At 44.0% G+C, this 17,391-nt stretch overlaps 1 protein-coding gene across 1 annotated transcript in view; it reads left to right on the plus strand.

Moving 5' to 3' along the window:
• LOC144827307 (maternal DNA replication licensing factor mcm3-like) overlaps nt 1-17,391 on the plus strand; it is a 213,928-nt gene that overhangs the window by 38,241 nt on the left and 158,296 nt on the right. Inside the window, exons 4-7 of the mRNA XM_078685676.1 lie at nt 7,689-7,819; nt 7,921-8,159; nt 15,997-16,105; nt 16,201-16,354. Of these exons, the coding sequence (XP_078541802.1) occupies nt 7,689-7,819; nt 7,921-8,159; nt 15,997-16,105; nt 16,201-16,354 (633 nt within the window). The remainder of the gene's footprint in view (nt 1-7,688; nt 7,820-7,920; nt 8,160-15,996; nt 16,106-16,200; nt 16,355-17,391) is intronic.

The raw sequence follows: 17,391 nt of genomic DNA on the forward strand, positions 1-17,391 counted from the left end.
CCCAGAGAGCTTTTGCTAATAGGCTTGTTCTCTTTTTCTTCTTTTTTATGTGTGTGTGCTGTTTTGCGAAATCCACTGGTTCCTCCATCAGGAGAATCTAAGGTGACATTTATTTTATTTAAGTTTCCTTGTTTATTATGCACTAATTAAGCAGTAGCAGGATAGGTCCTGAAGAAGCAGCAAGTGACCCCGGGGCACAGGTAAAAGCTGCAGAAACATGTCGACCGTGACTTTATAAACTGTCGAGGTAGTAATTTGCTTACACTACCTTTTTGCACTGTTTTTAGAGAGTGGGAGTTGAAGGTTGCTAATAAATCTATTTTCCTTCTTCTACCCCTTTTTAACATCACCACATTTTTGAAAAATTCTTTTATTTTCATTATTTAGCACTGCTTATTGGTTACATCCTGCCACCGACCTGTCACAACTTCATTGGGCATTGTTTTCCACCATGCTGTGTCGAATCGTATATGGGGTTTCCCTGTGTACTTATGGTGGTCTTCCCAAATGATGAAGGGCGGTACAGGATGGAACTCTGATGGGAACACTGTAACTATCGGAAGGGTGTCCCGTTATTGATTTTGCAAGCAGCACACGCAATCTTCCAACCCTCATTTCTGAGCAGGTTTTTGACTGAGTGTTACTTGTTAGTTGGTGTCGAATGTGACATTCAAGCAGAACTTGACACTTTAATGTCAAAAAGCATCCTCCCTTGTACATTCTGTCCGGCTCAGAGGGATCATTCTGATAAACCTATTGTTATACTCCTGTGAGCAAGTGCGCACCTCATTCAGTCCTATTTAAATACTAGTTACTGACTGGCTGAGGTGGGAGATAAAATGCACATTTAGCTTCCAAGGGCTTCAGGCACGACAGGGGTCTAATTATAGGCTGGACAAAGTTAGAGTACAAAATGCAGATTTCTCTTCCACAGGATTAAAGGAGGCCCAAGGTAACTTTTCCAGATCTCTATAAATGCGCTATGGATCAGCAGATCTATGTCCTGTCGCACTCTGATCAGTTCTTCAGGAAGCGTGCAAATGGTGGCAAAAGCACACCTGAGCTCACAGCTTGTGCTGTGATCCAGCCTCCACCAATTTTGCATCAACAGTCTCCACTGCACCCTTGCAATTAGGAATATAGCAGGCATTCTGCGATCAAAGGCGGCAGTACCAGGCAAAACCAAAAAGTTTGCTAATGCAAACCAAAAAGTTTGCTAATCCAAAGTAGAAGGCTACTTTAAGTACTATCGTATACGAATGTCCTCCAGTGTACTCGCCCGACTGTCGTTAAGGTCCACAGAACCATACCATCAATCTGCAAGACAAATTAATGTAAAAAAAATAAGTAACGTGCAGCACCAGAGTAACTCAAGGGTTGGGGCGACAGTCTCGAAAAAGCTACTAATTGGGAGTAAAAGCAGCCTTGTATCGAGTGACGCAGGTCGCCCCACACTAGGCATGTGTAGCAGTTTTAATCTCAGAGAAACACTTCTGCACGGACACTCGGAACAGGTCTGTGAAAAGTTTCATCATATGAAGACTGCAGTGAAGTCCATCACCTACGTGGTGAAATTAAGTTCCGGGGCTGGGTGTCTGCTCACTCTGCACCTTCATGGGAAGTTGGTAGATGCAAGGTACATTTTGTTTTACTCCGTACCTAGGCAGACATTTGGAGCAGTTGTTCTCCACTTTATTTCCTCCAACAGTTTATTATGTGTGCTCATGCCATGGAAATCTGCAAATGTAGCAGCAAAGACTGTTTAGCGGTGCAACGGCAGAAAACATTCTTAAACTGCACCAACAGCCACGTCAGACAATTTAGGTAACAAGCTCCCCATAAGAGACAGGGCAGAGCATGTGGATGCCTGATTGCATAACTCCCCCTGCTCTTGTGTGAAGGAGATTGTATGCACCCAGCAAAGCAAATGCCACTCTGGTAAAAGGGATAGGTTGGCCACATAATATGGGCAGGGGAGAGAGAGAACGGGAGCGGCCTGGAGCAACACCGCCAACGTGCTATAGACGCGGATATCGAGAGCACGATAAGACCTTGAACATCTTACCTCTGGAGCGCAGCACTGCAAAGAAGGCTGGGAATGATGTTCTTTTTAACGGGCATAGCGTGAAAAAGAGCTAACTTACAAAATAAGTGTTTTTAGAGGCATGTGACTGTGTTGGAAATTAACTGAATGTACACAGATTTAAACAAGGCAACATGACTGGTTGGTCAATGTTGCTTTGCAGAACTTTAATGGCCAGATGGGAGGAGGGGCCATCACGCGCTGTGTGAGGAGGAAGAGTGCATTGGCCAAAAAAAACAATCCGTTACTGAAATGACCTCCGCTGAAACGGGCATTCAGAGGAGGGCCAGTTGAGAGCAATGGACCAATACAAAGGCTGCATTTTGGAAGAAAGAACCAATGGCAATCGGCAGGTGTGCCAAAGCGCACAGAAAAAGATAACACAGGTCTTGCAAACAGCTCAAGCGCTGTCAAAGGCTCGACCTAAAAATTAAAGGTAACCGGGATGTTATAGTTAGGGTCACATTTCACTCATCCAAAACCAGAGAAATGTAAGAAGTTATAGTTACCTGAATTAACTATAACGTGCACCCCTGCAATGCACTGCTTATACAACCTCACATATTAAATCACTCCTGACTTGGTCAGTGACATCTCAAATGAAATCACTGAGGACCTTGTCCGCGGAGTACGTTTTACCTAAGTGTCAGGGTGGGGCTGGGGAAGTACGGACACCACGACCCGGGGGTATCTGAATAATCTGTGTTTATTGACAGTTACTTGTTCCAGTGGGTCAAGAGAGTAGAAATGCATACAGTTCGGCAAACAGTCCAATAGGTACGGTTCCTTCCTGACTTGGGCTCCTGCTTCTTGAGTTCCCGTCTCGGCTCTCCCTCCGGTTCTTCTCGGGTCTGATGTGGCTCAGGAAAGAAAGAAACCAACAGCCGTATTACTGGCTGGTCCGGGGTCAAGGCATGTGAGGGGGGCAGGGGAGTGAGGGGTCACCAGGGTTCCACCACCGATTTAGGTCGCTAAAGCACAGTGACGCTGGGAACATTACACGGCCCGTGACCACCCTCTTCCTACCCCGTCCCACCCCGTGAACTAAACAGCCCTTGGAATTGCCCTCGTACCTTGTGAAGCCACACTTCTCCCCTGGAAGTGTGGCAGGGCGGCTCGTGGGACCGTTGGCCTCCTGGCTTGTCGAGTCTCTGCTCCGGCAAAACCTGCAGTGGCGCAATGGTCCTTCCGTCTTCTTCTTCTTTGGCGTTCTCCTCCTCGTGGGTCAGCTTCTCGCCTGGAGATTCCGCGCCGGTGGATGAGAACGGGACTTCCTTAAACGCCCCTAGCGCCCATGATTGGTTCAGGGCCAATGACGATCCCCTTCCTGATTGGTGGAGCGTTGGGACCGCCAGAGAACTTCCCCCTGACGTCAAGAAAGGCTGGTCCGGTGACTGGGTCAGCGAAGGTGGAGCCGAGGACACCCAGGAAACGTCCAAGGGATCCTGCGGACGGGGCGGAAAGGGATAGACGTTAACAGGTACCCCGCGCCCGTCCGTGATAGAGAGCATGTCCTCGTGACACAAAGTTAGTTTGTTAACCATTTATAATCTACTACAAAAGTTAAATTAGTATCCTTGGTGTACAGCTAATGAGTGATACAATTTCCAACATGTATTACGTGAGTGACAATGTGTGTGTATCCGTGTGTGAGTGGGTGTGTAAGCTGTGTGGGTGAGTGTGTTGGTGGGTGTATTGGTGAGTGAGTGGGTGGTGTGAGTGGTTTTATAGATAGATTAGTGGGTATGAGATTGAGTGAGTAAGTCTGTGAATGGTAACTAGGCCTGTGCGTAAAACTCGCTCAACTCACGGAGTTTACGGAATTCAGCCATTCAGTGGAGAACACAGTTGCTAATAAACTTCACAATGGAATGGAATTCTGTTGCGCTCTAGGTGAGCGTGATGAAGTGACCACGGCTATACCCTGTAGTGCACCAGGAGGCTGGGGCATTTTCAAAGTGGTTGAGAGGGGGTATTTACTTGTGGCAACCGTAGGGCTTCTTGGCCCCCAATGACCCTTAGCCACCGAGGGGACTTCATCCTCCAACCTGTAGTGTGCAGGAGGCCCCTGTGCAGAGTGGTTGAAAAAGGGGGCAGGCCTCCGAGGTCACAGCATGCTGGTTTCTGACCTTTATTCTGCATCTTTCTGCTAGTTTTCTGAGCTTTTTTATTGAGTCTTTCTACTCTTCCCCGTGACTGCGTGGGAGCCTCAAGGTCCTCACGGTCCCAGCTGACTCCCCAGCTCCTGGGGAGCTGGCATTACTTTCACACAGAGTTGCTAAATATGCCACTCCCTGTGTGTGAAAACAATTAGTCTGTTTCCCTGTTTGACTGACGGCAGGCAAGGAAACGGATGAAAGCTCCGCTTCCAGAAGGAGATGGCATTTTCACAGCTCTAGTTTACTGAAAGCGGAGTGTTTGCTGTGATTTAGTGGGCACAATTAAAACTCCCGCCAAGCCACAGCAAACCACTATGTCCCGGGGGTGGGCACCCTGGTACATAGCAAGAACCAGCCCTGGGGAGTTAGGTGGTCCCTGGGGCCCTCTCTGGCTCCAGGAGGGTGGTGACCCCCCTTAATGTGAATGAATTGTGCCAGGGAGGTGGCGGTGGAGGTGGTGGTCCACGGGGCTGCGAGTTGTCCCGTTCCCCCTGCATAAATTTGAGGTTTAACTAGAAAAACAATAGAGGGTCCCTGAAATTCTGAATGTCGGGTGAGGAGGGCAGGGAAAAACCAGTTGGGTGTAATTTTCGTCTCATTTGTTATATGTATTGTATGATTGTCTCTGTGGTTTGTGGTGTTAGTTTGTATATTCTTTGTTATGCTTTGCTTGGAGCTGCTCTACTTTAATTCTGTACAGTAAAGTTTTTTTGTACAAACAAATTTATATATAAACTAAAAGATTTTTGAAAAAATAAAATTAAAAAAACTGATCTTATGGGACAATGTTGTGTTTTCGAATTTAGGATGGATTACGTATGTATTAATTATTGTGTAGGGAGAGGTATTCTGTATTTGTTCTTAAATTTGATGTTTAGCCCCAGGGAGGTTCCGGTTCCAGGGGTTCAAAGCAAACACAAGGAGATGATAGCTAGAGCACTGAAACTTTTCAGACTCCCCCACCCCCCTTCACAAGACTGGGTTGAATCAATCATTGTTCTTTAGCTCACTTCGCCACCCCAGTTCTGACCCACCTATGTGCAAATTAGGTATTATACGTCTACCTTTTTTAGTCTAGGACTGAGGGTTCTTTTCAGCACAGGGATACCATTCAGGATGACCAAATGTATGTCTTATATTTACTTGGCGATTTTAGGCGTTTGGATTTAGGTAACAAGACCCTCCTATTTGTAAAGTGTGTGTGCCATTTTTTTTATAGTGTTAGTTAGCACTGTTAACTGTGACTACTAAGTTTTCAGTAAATTATGTAGTCATCGCATCAGTCATGTACTCTTCTGGTGAGAGTAAAACAAAGTGACAAATTATTTATAGAGCTCCTCATAGTTTTGGGCACTGGCATCCGCGCTGTCAGTCAGATTTGCAATGGCCTATGGGCAATAATAAACAACATTAATACTAGTGCACCTGCCAGGGGTAGCCGGATGGAGAGTAAATGACCAATAAGATTTTATCTCCACTATTAGAATGATCTTTTCAGGGGCACTCGCACTGGTTATAAACTCAACATTTGAACTGCTGCTAGCAGAAGAGTGGAGACAGAGTTCCATCAGGCTCCCCTTAGGCCAGTTGCTCCAATCTGTGCTGCCGGATTATAACAAATTTAGATTTTTTTGTTCTTAAGTGTAACACTTGTAAAGAGGTGTTACTTAATATCGCTTCACATAAAAAACAATTACCTCTTAACTAGATGCTGATTTCAACACAAATGCATATCCATCAACGGCTCTAGGGTGGTGAGATCGGTCCGCCTCAACGGGCGCTGACTGTGAGAGGTGCTGTGTTCAAGTACAATATGGATTTAAATGCTCCTACTACTGCGTTCCTTGCCTCCAGCAATTTTCAGGTAACCATAAAAATGCCCAAGATTACTCTGGTGATTGATTGGACCTGCTGTAGAGAGATCGAAGTTGTATCTAGTGGAAGCTTTGACTCTGCATGAAGTAATGCAGGAGGTACAAATGCCTACTGCAAAGCACGTGTACCATGCAGATCACAAAGTGCATACAATGTAAATAGGTCAGTGTTACCATTCTGTCACAGAACCCCTTTTGTTACTTGCAGTTTATACGTTTAAATCCTAATATAGAACCGTGAGCTATTAACTATCGTCAAAGAGCTGCATGCAAACTGCAAGATATAAATTAGATTGCTATTTTTCTCCCAGTCTTTCATCATCGTTATGTTGCAAAAAGGGTTCACTTGGGTAGAAATCAATTGTTATTGGCGAAGCCAAACTTTAACCATGGTAAGTTGTAAATTCATATTTTGTGTTTCTCCAGACCAAGCACTCGTAAACTATACTGTCTACCAGTAGGGATGACTTGTGACTACTTCACCTTGCAGTCCTCTGTCTGATGTAAAAAAAATTATACACTGATCTACACACTTATGATTCATTTTCTCTGTTTAATGTGATTGTGATGTAAAGTGCTCTGACACCTTGCCCTGGTAGGAGTGGCGCTATAAAACAAAAATGCATGAGAGAGAGTGGTTAAGCAAACTTGAGTGGCACTGTTAAAGGAGGCTAGTGAGGTAATCCTTGGAGAAGGTCATTGGGGGGTCGCCAACAAACATTGTCGCACTGGGCACCACCAGCGCTAAAGCCTACCCTAATCCATCCAAGTATGGGCAGACTTTTTTCTTTTGCATCTTTATAGGCTTGTTATGTCGTTGAAATGTGACTGCTCGTCTTAAAAGGAAATTACTTATGTTTTGCCTTAGTTACCAATCCAATGTTTTCCTGTTTCAAAATTTGCATTTGGGACATCTGCAGATTAATTGGCGTTGAGGCGAATACCAGGCACTTGTCATACGTTAGATTACATACCCGTACATTTCATGGAAAACTCTGCTTTATTTATCATGGCTGCAAGAGCTGCCATCTGCCTGCAAACGGGGAAGAATAAACCTATTTAAAGCAGTGTTCTTAATTCTGGTTGGAAAAATATCATGGCTCTATAGCTTCGCTACTACCTACATTTGGTTGAATTTATGAGGACTCCTCTGTCAGCCATTCTCCCCAACCCCTCCCCCCCTCCCCCAACCCAAAACAAAAATATTTCAGCTTGGACCATTGACTGATTCCAAGAGTTGTCAGATTCCACAGTCTAGACTATATAGCAAATGTACAACCGAATATTTTGTTTCTTGCTTTCCTGGACGGTAAAATTAATGCTTTGATGATTGTTGTGGAACAGTGTTTCGGTGCCAGTAAAGTTAAACATCCTCTTTTGTTAATAGGGTTGTATGTTTGGAACGATTTTTGGCAAAATGGTTCTCCTTTGAATCTAATACACCCATTAAGGGATACACGTCTGCTTGCTAATTGGTCCACGTTTGTAGATGGGGTTGAATAGAGGATACCAAGCCTCATAATCTTGCTGTCGAGTCACTTCAATTGTAAACTCTTATTTTTCTTTTGCTAGGCTCATTGGTGAGGCCCAAAGTAATGCGAAGTGTACATTACTGCCCTGCCACAAAGAAAACACTGGAGCGCAAGTATACAGACATCACCAGTTTGGACCCATTTCCATCAAGTGCTGTGTATCCTACAAAGGTAAGCATCTCCTTCTGTTGAACTATATGGCCATTGTACACCTGGACACCATTAACTTGAAAATGCAAGCATTTTATACATTTTCTCTTGCCTTTTTCCAGGATGAGGAAAATAATCCCTTGGAAACAGAGTATGGACTTAGTACCTACAAAGATCATCAGACGTTGAGCATCCAGGAAATGCCGGAGAAGGCACCTGCAGGACAGCTTCCTCGATCTATTGATATAATTGCAGATGATGATTTGGTTGACAGCTGCAAACCTGGCGATAGAGTGCAGATTGTAGGAATCTACCGCTGCCTTCCTTCCAAGCAGGGAGGCTTTACTTCTGGCACCTTCAGGTAGCAACAGTTGACAGTATCCATGCTATTTTCCCAAGCTTCTCAATGTGCTGACCGCAGCAATACAAACATGTTCTAGTCCACTGCAGTACCATTTTGGTGTATATGTAGGTCATTTCTAGAAATTAATGTGTATTATAGTGGACTTTGCACGGTGAGTAATTGTGATGTCCTCCTGAATTGCAAGTGGTGTGACTAAGTAGGTCACTCTGCAAATTAAAGTAATTGGTAAAAATGGAGCTTCATTGCTTTTGATAGTGGGCAGTAAAAATAGTTCTTTTCGTAATAGTGTTTTGTGACACTCCTGCTTGCTCATTAATTCCAAGAACTCAGTGTGTTGCAGTTTAAATGCTAGCATTTGTTACTTTGTTTCCCATTTTCAGTACTAGCCTTTCAGATTAAAGTGTTGGCGTTTAAGACATTGGCTTTCAATGTTAATACCCAGTTGTGATCCCAGCATCCATGTCCATTACATTACATCCATAAAACACTTTCCTGGTACAACTGAGGCATCCAGTGTTTCCATCCAAACACGCTTTGGTGTAATGTGGAAAATTGGGTGGAAAGTGTGAGTAGGATTTTGGTCAAGCTATTTCCCAGCAGATGCTAACACAACAACTAGTAACGATAATCTGGTAAGTGTGTGGTAGAGGTGCCACCGAGCATTTTATATACGGTGATTCCTCTCTACCTCGTAACTATATAAAGTTATTGAAACCTTAATTGGTATCGATTGAGCTTTGAAGTGTAATTGAACACAAGTCTATGCCCAGTCAGAATTTGAACACACATTGATTAAAACTCTGTTGATTGTGTATTCTGGTATTTTGAGTGCTAGTCTGGCAGTATTCATTACTGAGCGAACTCCACACTAAATGATGGGCCTGATTCACATTTAGACAAGTCAATTAGGAAAATGCAAGTGATATCTACTGCTGTCGAAGGTACATATTTGGCTTGGTTTTAAGAGTTAAAAAGAAAAATCTGACACCTACCTTAGTTTAGTTGAACTGGAAATAAGTTGGGTAGCTGATTCCTCCCTAGTCCAGATAAAGGACTACACACAAAAAGTCACCCTTAAACTTTACTGTTTATAAGCTTGAACTAGTGTTGTGTTGGGTCAATTGATGAAATGGGCTGCACAACTGGGCTTTCCTTTCTTGCTTTATGTATGTGTAGGTTGGAGCAGGCCTATCTAACTTCGATGCAGCTGTGGGATACTTTACAAGTGGTATTTCACAGACTCCAGTATCTTTGTTGCTGCCCCACTTCCGGGTTTGTTGACAGCCATTTGTCCATGAACTTTCAGCCCAGCTTTGAGTAATGATGCTATTCTGACATGCAAAGTATTAGCTGCAATGACTGAATGCATGTAGACATGTATATAGCACAAGCCTAGTTGGTTAGTAATGGAGCACTGAACCGAAGGGCGAGTACTTGAGGGTACAATTGAAACTTACTATGAGTTGGGGAGAAGTTGGTAATGTTCTGTGAAGCAATGTCTTCAGTTTCCCTTTGAGACTCTTCTGGAAACTGATTTTCTGTGATATATATAATGTATTTTCATCATTGGAAGAAATCATATAAACCAATTCATTTTAATATACATAGAAATCCAGTTCTTATCTCCCGTTACAGCGAGTTGTAAAGCCTGGTTGAAAACCTTTGCATCTTCTTTTCTGTAATCTTGAGTTTTCCACTTGGATGAGCTGTTGATGGTTGGTAAAGGAATGGGTGAACAAATCCAGGGCCATGTTTGTGAGACCCATGCATGTTTCCAGGGTGGTGTTCAATGTTTGGTGGTTGACTGTAAAAGGTTGCTTAGAGGTTGTGCAGGATCCGTGGAAGGTGTACTCTTTTTCTAATTTTGATTGCAAGTTAAATTATATTCACTTGCACCTCTAGATCACAGACTTAACAAAAAACTCCACAATTCTGCTCCCTCATTGGAGAGCCACAATACCTCTCTTGCCTTCCATATAATTGTTTTTGTCTGGAATAGTGGTTATTGTCCATCGAAATGCAGGAGAATCAAGATGAAATAAGATTATTAGAAAACAAACAATATAGTGTCCTTTATAGTGCCACAACAAGGCCACATCAGTGTGGTTATAAATGCATCAAGAGGGAAAATTGTTAAAGTGGGAAGTGAAAGTGTGTTGGAAGTGAAGCACTTTACTAAAGAATGCAGCAAAACTGTAAATTGTTTCAGGAGGAGAACCAAAAGAAAAGTTACTGGCTCATGGGACAAGAAAAGTTAGCTGAGGCATGAACACCTCTTTGTTGGAAAGGCGAGTCCGCTATGGCCTCCGTCTTAAACGTTTTAGACCGATCAGACTTCTCACCTTTTTGCTAACACCCCACACTAGAGAATGTGGAAATGGAAAAAATGAATGCAGCGACTGACTCAAAAGACCTGTCTCCGTAAACCGCAAGCTTTTCAATAAGTGCATTTTCTCTTGGTAGTGCCTTACTGGACCAGTTTGAACTCATCTACAATGTGTGGTTTGGGCACCAGAACACACTCCAGTTGAAGCCCTGTAAGAAGTTAAACAGCTGACTGGCATATCATGTTTGCCATAGCACCCCCACACCACCCCAACAGTTTGACTGATAATTGGCACATTTTGGGAGTCACTTGGAAGTTTTAAGCGCATGGCGCCCAAGCACGGTGCATATACGAAGATAGTCTCTTCTTCACACACTTCTACTACACTGTTCGTTGATAAAACTGTTTAAAATGGGTACATCTGTAATAATCTAGAAAACCTGTTTTGAGCTAGATGCCTTCCTCTGGAAGTTCAAGAGGGTTTCTTGAACAAGCTTGTGTAGAGATTTTTTTTGTTTTGTTTTGGCATTCTACATTCTAATCTTGGTACATATCAGTAAAGTGTCTATTCATGAAAATATTCTAAAGGTCCGATTTTGCTTTATCTGTATTGAAATAGAAATTTGTGACCAGTCTAGTATATCCATGAAAACTGAAAAATACCAGTCTTCTTTTGAAATACTTTTTTATGCTCTAAAATGTTTTTAGCAATACTTAAAAACATTTTCCTACTCCTGAATTCCACCTTTATTTTAGCCATTGCTCCTAGGCCATTTTAACTTTTATTTGTTTCCCCTAAACAAGGATCCTTCTCGTGGCTGTTACTCTAAGGTTGCCACTTGCTCTTTCCATAACCTGACCAAATTATAATCTTGATGTGACCCCAGTTTAACTCCTATTAGCCTGATTGACCCCCGTCTAACGACTGATTATATTTTTCCTAACCATCACTTTGATACTTTCTTCCATACCTAAAAAAAACAACAACAAAAACGTAATCTCAGCCTATACTCGACTGTAAAATGACCCTTAAATATAAACACAAGCATCACCATATAATAAGCCTACTCCTCACATTAAGATCACATTTCAATTTAAATGTATTACCCAGATTGTTCTTGTCCAGTTACCCGTTTTCGTTGTAGTGGTTTGCTCTGAAAGGTAATACAATGAAATGACAGGATATTAGTAATAATAGGCTGTCATTATGTCTAAGGGGACATCGTTGGCGTATTTTTGTAGAGCTGGGGTTGTGTGTCTTTGCTACTAAAAAAATAATAAACACATAGTTAAATCTTCAGGGCCTTTTTGCACGGCTGAGCAACACTATGCGTGAAAAGTGAACTGTATCGGCAGTTTCTTTAAAAAAAAATACGAAAAAAAACTTGCTAGACTTTTTGGGAAGTCCAGCAGTGTAATGTCACAGATTACCATAAAAAGTAAGCTAGTCCACTTCCATGTTCCCTATATAGTGGCTCTTGTTTATTTTTGGAGGGAGAAGGAGCAGGGTAGTGGAAATACGGTGGTCTTTTATCTTGATGCAGAATTTGTAGATTTTCCTCTGTTCACATCTTGCATGGGATTTAAAGTATTAAAATCCTTGATTCTGGTTCCACAATTATGAACCAGGCAGGCTGCTTAGGGCGTCTATAACCAGACGCTTAGGGTGTCTGGTTATATGTGCTTGCATATAACTGAAAGTACCCTGGTGTAACTTTTCTTCTCTGTTCCCAAGGTTCTTAATTCCTCGGCTTCCTCGGAGAGGCCAGGTCTGCCTCCAAGAGGAACTCCGCACTAGTATTTGTATACTGAGTAAATTTGTTCCTTCATGTCCTAAAGGCCCTGGCACTCCTCATGCTGCCTTATTCCTCCGATTCGTACTTCTATATTTGGGCTTACAAATCTTTCTGGTCTGTGCTTTATCACTTCTGCACATACAAATGTTCTGGCAAGTGGGAACTTTTAAAAAGCCACTCCTTTTAGGGGTTGGGTTATTTCAGCACTAACAATGAGTGCCTACAAAATGTTTCCTAACATTGTGGAATTTCCGAAAATTCCAGGATGTTGGACTTTGCACTTCTGGCAGGTTCACCCCTGAACTTTTTGCATTTTAATGTTACATCACTATTATTTCTGGTCTTTGTGCACTTTAGCACTGTGGCGCAGTGTAAAGTGCGTGCGCTTTCTTGAGTGCGTGTGTGAGATTGGCCTGCCCTCCCATAGGAATGCATGGGGAATGTGTGTCCATGGTAATTCCTGATGCGTGGGGAGTACAAGGTTGAGTTTGGTATGTGCGGACTCGTGTGATTAAATTCTGCGCGATGTGTGCGCCGTTCATGTGTCTAGTGTGGAAGGGCCACTTCTAGAAGTTGGCCTGTCTGTGCAGTGACTGTCTGGCTTGTGATTGGCTGGAGCTGGCTGGTGTGCCTGGCTCCAGAAGTCAGGATGGGTCTGCCCCAGTGGTGAATGGGGAGATCTGCATGTTGATGGCAGGGAGGGCTGCACCTGGGACCTGAATAGGGCTGGGCTTTCCCTCCACAATGCTGGATCCGCCCCCTGACCCTAGCCTGTCCTGTGAATGGGAAGAGGGGCTGAGCAAAACAGTGCTCCCAAACCAGCTGCGTCTGGTTTTCCCCCACCATGCACCCTAGAGACAAAGGGATTTGGTGTATAAAAAGAGGCTGTGACCTCATGTTAAATGTTCTTGTTTTCCTGACTAGAATCTACCAGGGGCGTGCTGCTGCTGGGGCCCAGGGGAAGGCTTGCCTCACTGGGCCCTGCCCAGCCCCTGGATTGCTGATGGTCTTTGTACTGGGACCCCTCTGCCTTGCCTGGGTGCTGGGGGACTACTTTTGGACCCTCCTGCCCTCTGCACCAAGGAGGACCTTGTTGCTGGGGCCCTGGTTGCTTAAGGGGCCATTCCTTAGGGGCCTGATGCTGTCTGTGTCCCCAGCGCCTTGAGAGCGCTTTAATTTTCCTTTCTGGGCAGAGCGCTGTCGTTTTCCCGAGGAGGGAAGCGCTCCTGCCCTTTGTATGCCCCAGAGTGCGCAGGTGCCCACCCTGCGTCTTCATTTGCATTTTATACTTATTTACGGGTGCCCACCCTGTTTATGTGCCCCTTAATGGGTGCCCACCCCATTCCTACTTTTATTCCATACCTTGAGGGTGCCTACCCCTTGTTATGCCCCGATCGAGAACCGCGGCCCGCCTGACTGTGGGCGGGGCCGCAGGACGGAAGTCCCTAGTGCGGCCGGAAGTAATGCCATGAGAAAGGAGGTTCGAGCCCACCCAGCCTCCTCGAGCCCAGGAAGAGAGGAAGTGAAGTCCTCCCGGGGCTCCCGTAGCTGTGGAGAGCCCCGGGGCCGTCAACCAGGAAGTGCGGCCGGCAAGAGAAGTGTTTCTGGGGTCAGCGGAGCGCTCATGCGGAAGAGAGCCCCGCCTTTTGCCCGCCACCGGACAAGGGAGCCAAGCAGGGCTCCCTTGTCCCGGTGAGAGCCTTGCGAGTGAGAAATGCTGCCATCCGATGGAGAGCGGAGTCCCCTGGGAGCAGCCCGGTAAGTCGAAGAAGGGCTGGGGGACTCCATGGGTGTTTCTGTTCGTGCCGACTGCGGCACTGGGGGGCAGATGGGGTTTCGGTGGTCCCAGTGCAAGGCCCCCAAGTCTTGCGCGGCCCTGTCTAGCAGCGGGCCGCTCCAACGGTTGGCACAGTGGCAGGAAACATTTAGGGCGGCCCCGGATGGCAGCGGGCCGCCCCGACATTTTACTAGTGATTTCCAGAGCCTGTGTTGCTCTAAACTGGCTATGATTGTCTAAAGGGCCCCAGGGGGGTCCTCAGGGGTCCGTGCTACCCCAGTTGGTGCAAAAGGAGTCGAGGAGCCAGAGCGCTCCAGGGGACATGTATAGCTGTAGAACCAGAGGGCTTCAACGATTAGCAGGTTTCTTTACAGAGCCTAGGTGGCTCCAACGTCCCCAATGTTTTATTTCTAGAGCCTAGAAGGCTCCCCTGTGCACAGCCTCTGTCCTAAGGGCCAGTGAGAGCCCATGTCGCAGTTTGATTTCACAGCTGCCCAGCAAGTAGTGGGCAGCTGCTCCGTTTAGGTTTTCTTTTCTAGGGAAATGTACTTTGAACTCAGAAGTGAGTCGCACTCCTTCATCCCTACCTTAGCCTTCCCCAGCTGCGCAGCCCTTCGCGCCAGCTGCATTTTTTAGGCCCTGTTCTTGTCCCTTAGCTGCCCAGCAAGTAGTGGGCAGCTGCTACGTTTAGGTTCTGGCGCAGTTGCGCAACCTGGACTTTGATGTGAGTTATGTGCTAAATGTGATTTCTGCGCTAAATGTGATTTATGTGCTATTATGATTCATGTGCTATTGCTTTTTGGGTGTTAGGAAATGTATTGTGTGTAGTATGTCTTGCGCACCCTGTGTTCTGATACCTCTAGACCTATGTTTAGGCTTAGGAGGTTGTTTTATCTAGTATGGATTATACTAGTGAGCTTGTGGTTCCCTGCGTGATATTTGCCTAATGTGTTTAGGATTGCTTAGGTGGTACTTGCCTTTTACCAATGGTTACTGGTTGTGGTCTACAGTTGCTATTTGGCGCTATAGTTATTATATGTGCTATGTGCTATTTCTACAAAGTGCTAATTCTACCAAGTGCTAGTTCTAACAGTGCTTATTCCTGACAGTGGTCCATGTGGCCCTGTCCCATGTATATAATCCCCTGTAAATTCTGCCCGTGCCTATGGTACAATGTACATCCTGTGATTCTGATGTGTTCTGATAATACAAAGACTATTTTTATATAACCTTGTGTGGAGTTCCTTTTGTGGGGGGCCTTGGATGTTGTTGCTGGTGGGTGCGTGCGCAAATACTTAACTTACATTGCCTCCGGGATAAGCCTTACTGCTCATGTCACGTTGCCTAGAGGGTGAGCAGGGGTTATCTTGGCGTGTAACTCCCTTGCCCTGACTAGAGTGTTGGTTTCTGCCTGGCTTTGGTGCAAGCCTTAGCCAACCGGAAATAGCCATTTCTAACATAGGACACGTATGAATCCAGTGTGAGGAATCTATAAAAGCTACTGTGAGAACGAGAATTTGTATTACAGGTAAGTAATGGTCTGGTTAATACGGAAAGGTGAAAAACCTACTTTTTCATTTTTGATTCACACCTTTATTTTCGGGTCATGTGTCATCAATCCATATTCTCTTCTGTGATTAAGTAGAGAAACGCCAATATGCTTGATGCAGCTGGAGGCCAATGTAAAGTGGCCATGTTAATTTAAACTGAGCCATTCATGTTTTTAATAAGTTTCAAGTGAAATGGCAGACTTGGTGTATGGAAAACCTTTTTCCTGATTGGTGTGGACCATTCTAGATGCAGCCAGAAAATTATGTATTGTATAACGTGTATAGCTTTAATATATAGAATCTCATAAAACAAACTTCTAGACTATGAGTTAGAAAATGCAGCGTGAAATGAAACTTAGAACTTGTTTTCTCTCTGAAAACCCAGGACTATCATGCTGGCTAATAACGTCAAACAGATGAGCAAAGAAATGGCTCCTACATTTTCAGCTGATGATGTGGCAAAGATCAAGAAATTTTGCAGAACTCATTCGAAAGTGAGTGGTAAATGCCAGAGGTACTACTCGAGGGTAATGAGGTTACATTTCAATGTTGGTAATGTTTTCTTTAATTGCGTTATAATTTTAAACAGGATATATTCGAGCACTTGAGCAAATCGTTGGCACCGAGTATTCATGGACACGAGTATATTAAAAAAGCTATTTTGTGCATGCTGCTTGGAGGCAATGAGAAGATTCTTGAAAACGGGACACGCATAAGAGGAGACATCAATGTTTTATTGATAGGTAAGCGTCTGAACCAACATTACTTTGAACTAAGCTTTTATTTTTCTTTCCTTTTATAACGTTAGGAAAATGTCCAGTGATCAACATGTAGTGCAGAAAAGCCCTCAAGTTCTATCTTGTACTATTATCAATTTCAATCCATATTAAATTATGAAATTAAGTGAAAGGAAAACAACCACTGTATTGTGGAGTGTGAATGAAAATGTATGTATAAAGTTTAATACGTGGAATATCATTACATATAGTAGAGGCTTTGTAGCATAAAACATTAGAATATTGCAAATGCAGCTCCGTCTAGGATGATTTCCTTTGATCTTTAACCGCATGCGTGCGGCCGTTTTTCCCGCTGTGCGCTGGAATTTCATAAATACCATGTTGAGTGACGAGTTCACCTTGTCATCCGCACAGGGTAGGTAATGCTGATGACGAGCTGAGCTCGTCGTCGGCATGGAAGGGGTTAACGGACTACGAGATGTGGTAACTTTGGGTGTCTTAGCTTATATTCACTTAAGAATATCAAGTTGGAAACTCCAATGCAAATTACAATTGTTGTATAGGTTGCTATGGAAACCTATATAGCTAGGACAATAAGGTTGCACAAAAGCAATCCAACTAGGACTGTGCACTAGACTGGAGACATCTTTGTTGTGCGTGTCAGGGCCCTGCCAAGATTTGAATTTTTCATGTGGAATTGCAAGGTTTCAGCATGTTTACTTATCACAGCATTGAGCATCTTGATGAAAAATTGGATATGTAGTGGATATATGATGACTTTACTTCTGTCCACCTTGCTAATGAGGATTGCCTTTAAAATTAGAGTTGTGACCTAATACTTTAGTTGAGCCACTTATTGGGCTAGTGATTTATTTGATACCCCTGCGTTAAAAATCCTAGATAAGAGATTCAGTAAGCTTATTCTTATCAAAACCACTTTCTAAAATCAGTATAACCTAAATGATAAACTCCTATTTGTAGAAAATGTTTTAGGCTCCATCACAGTAGCTGATATATTTATTTTGGGATGGTAATAGTGATGT

Source organism: Lissotriton helveticus, chromosome 4_1, assembly GCF_964261635.1.
Source record: "Lissotriton helveticus chromosome 4_1, aLisHel1.1, whole genome shotgun sequence".
NCBI classification, from domain to species: domain Eukaryota; kingdom Metazoa; phylum Chordata; class Amphibia; order Caudata; family Salamandridae; genus Lissotriton; species Lissotriton helveticus.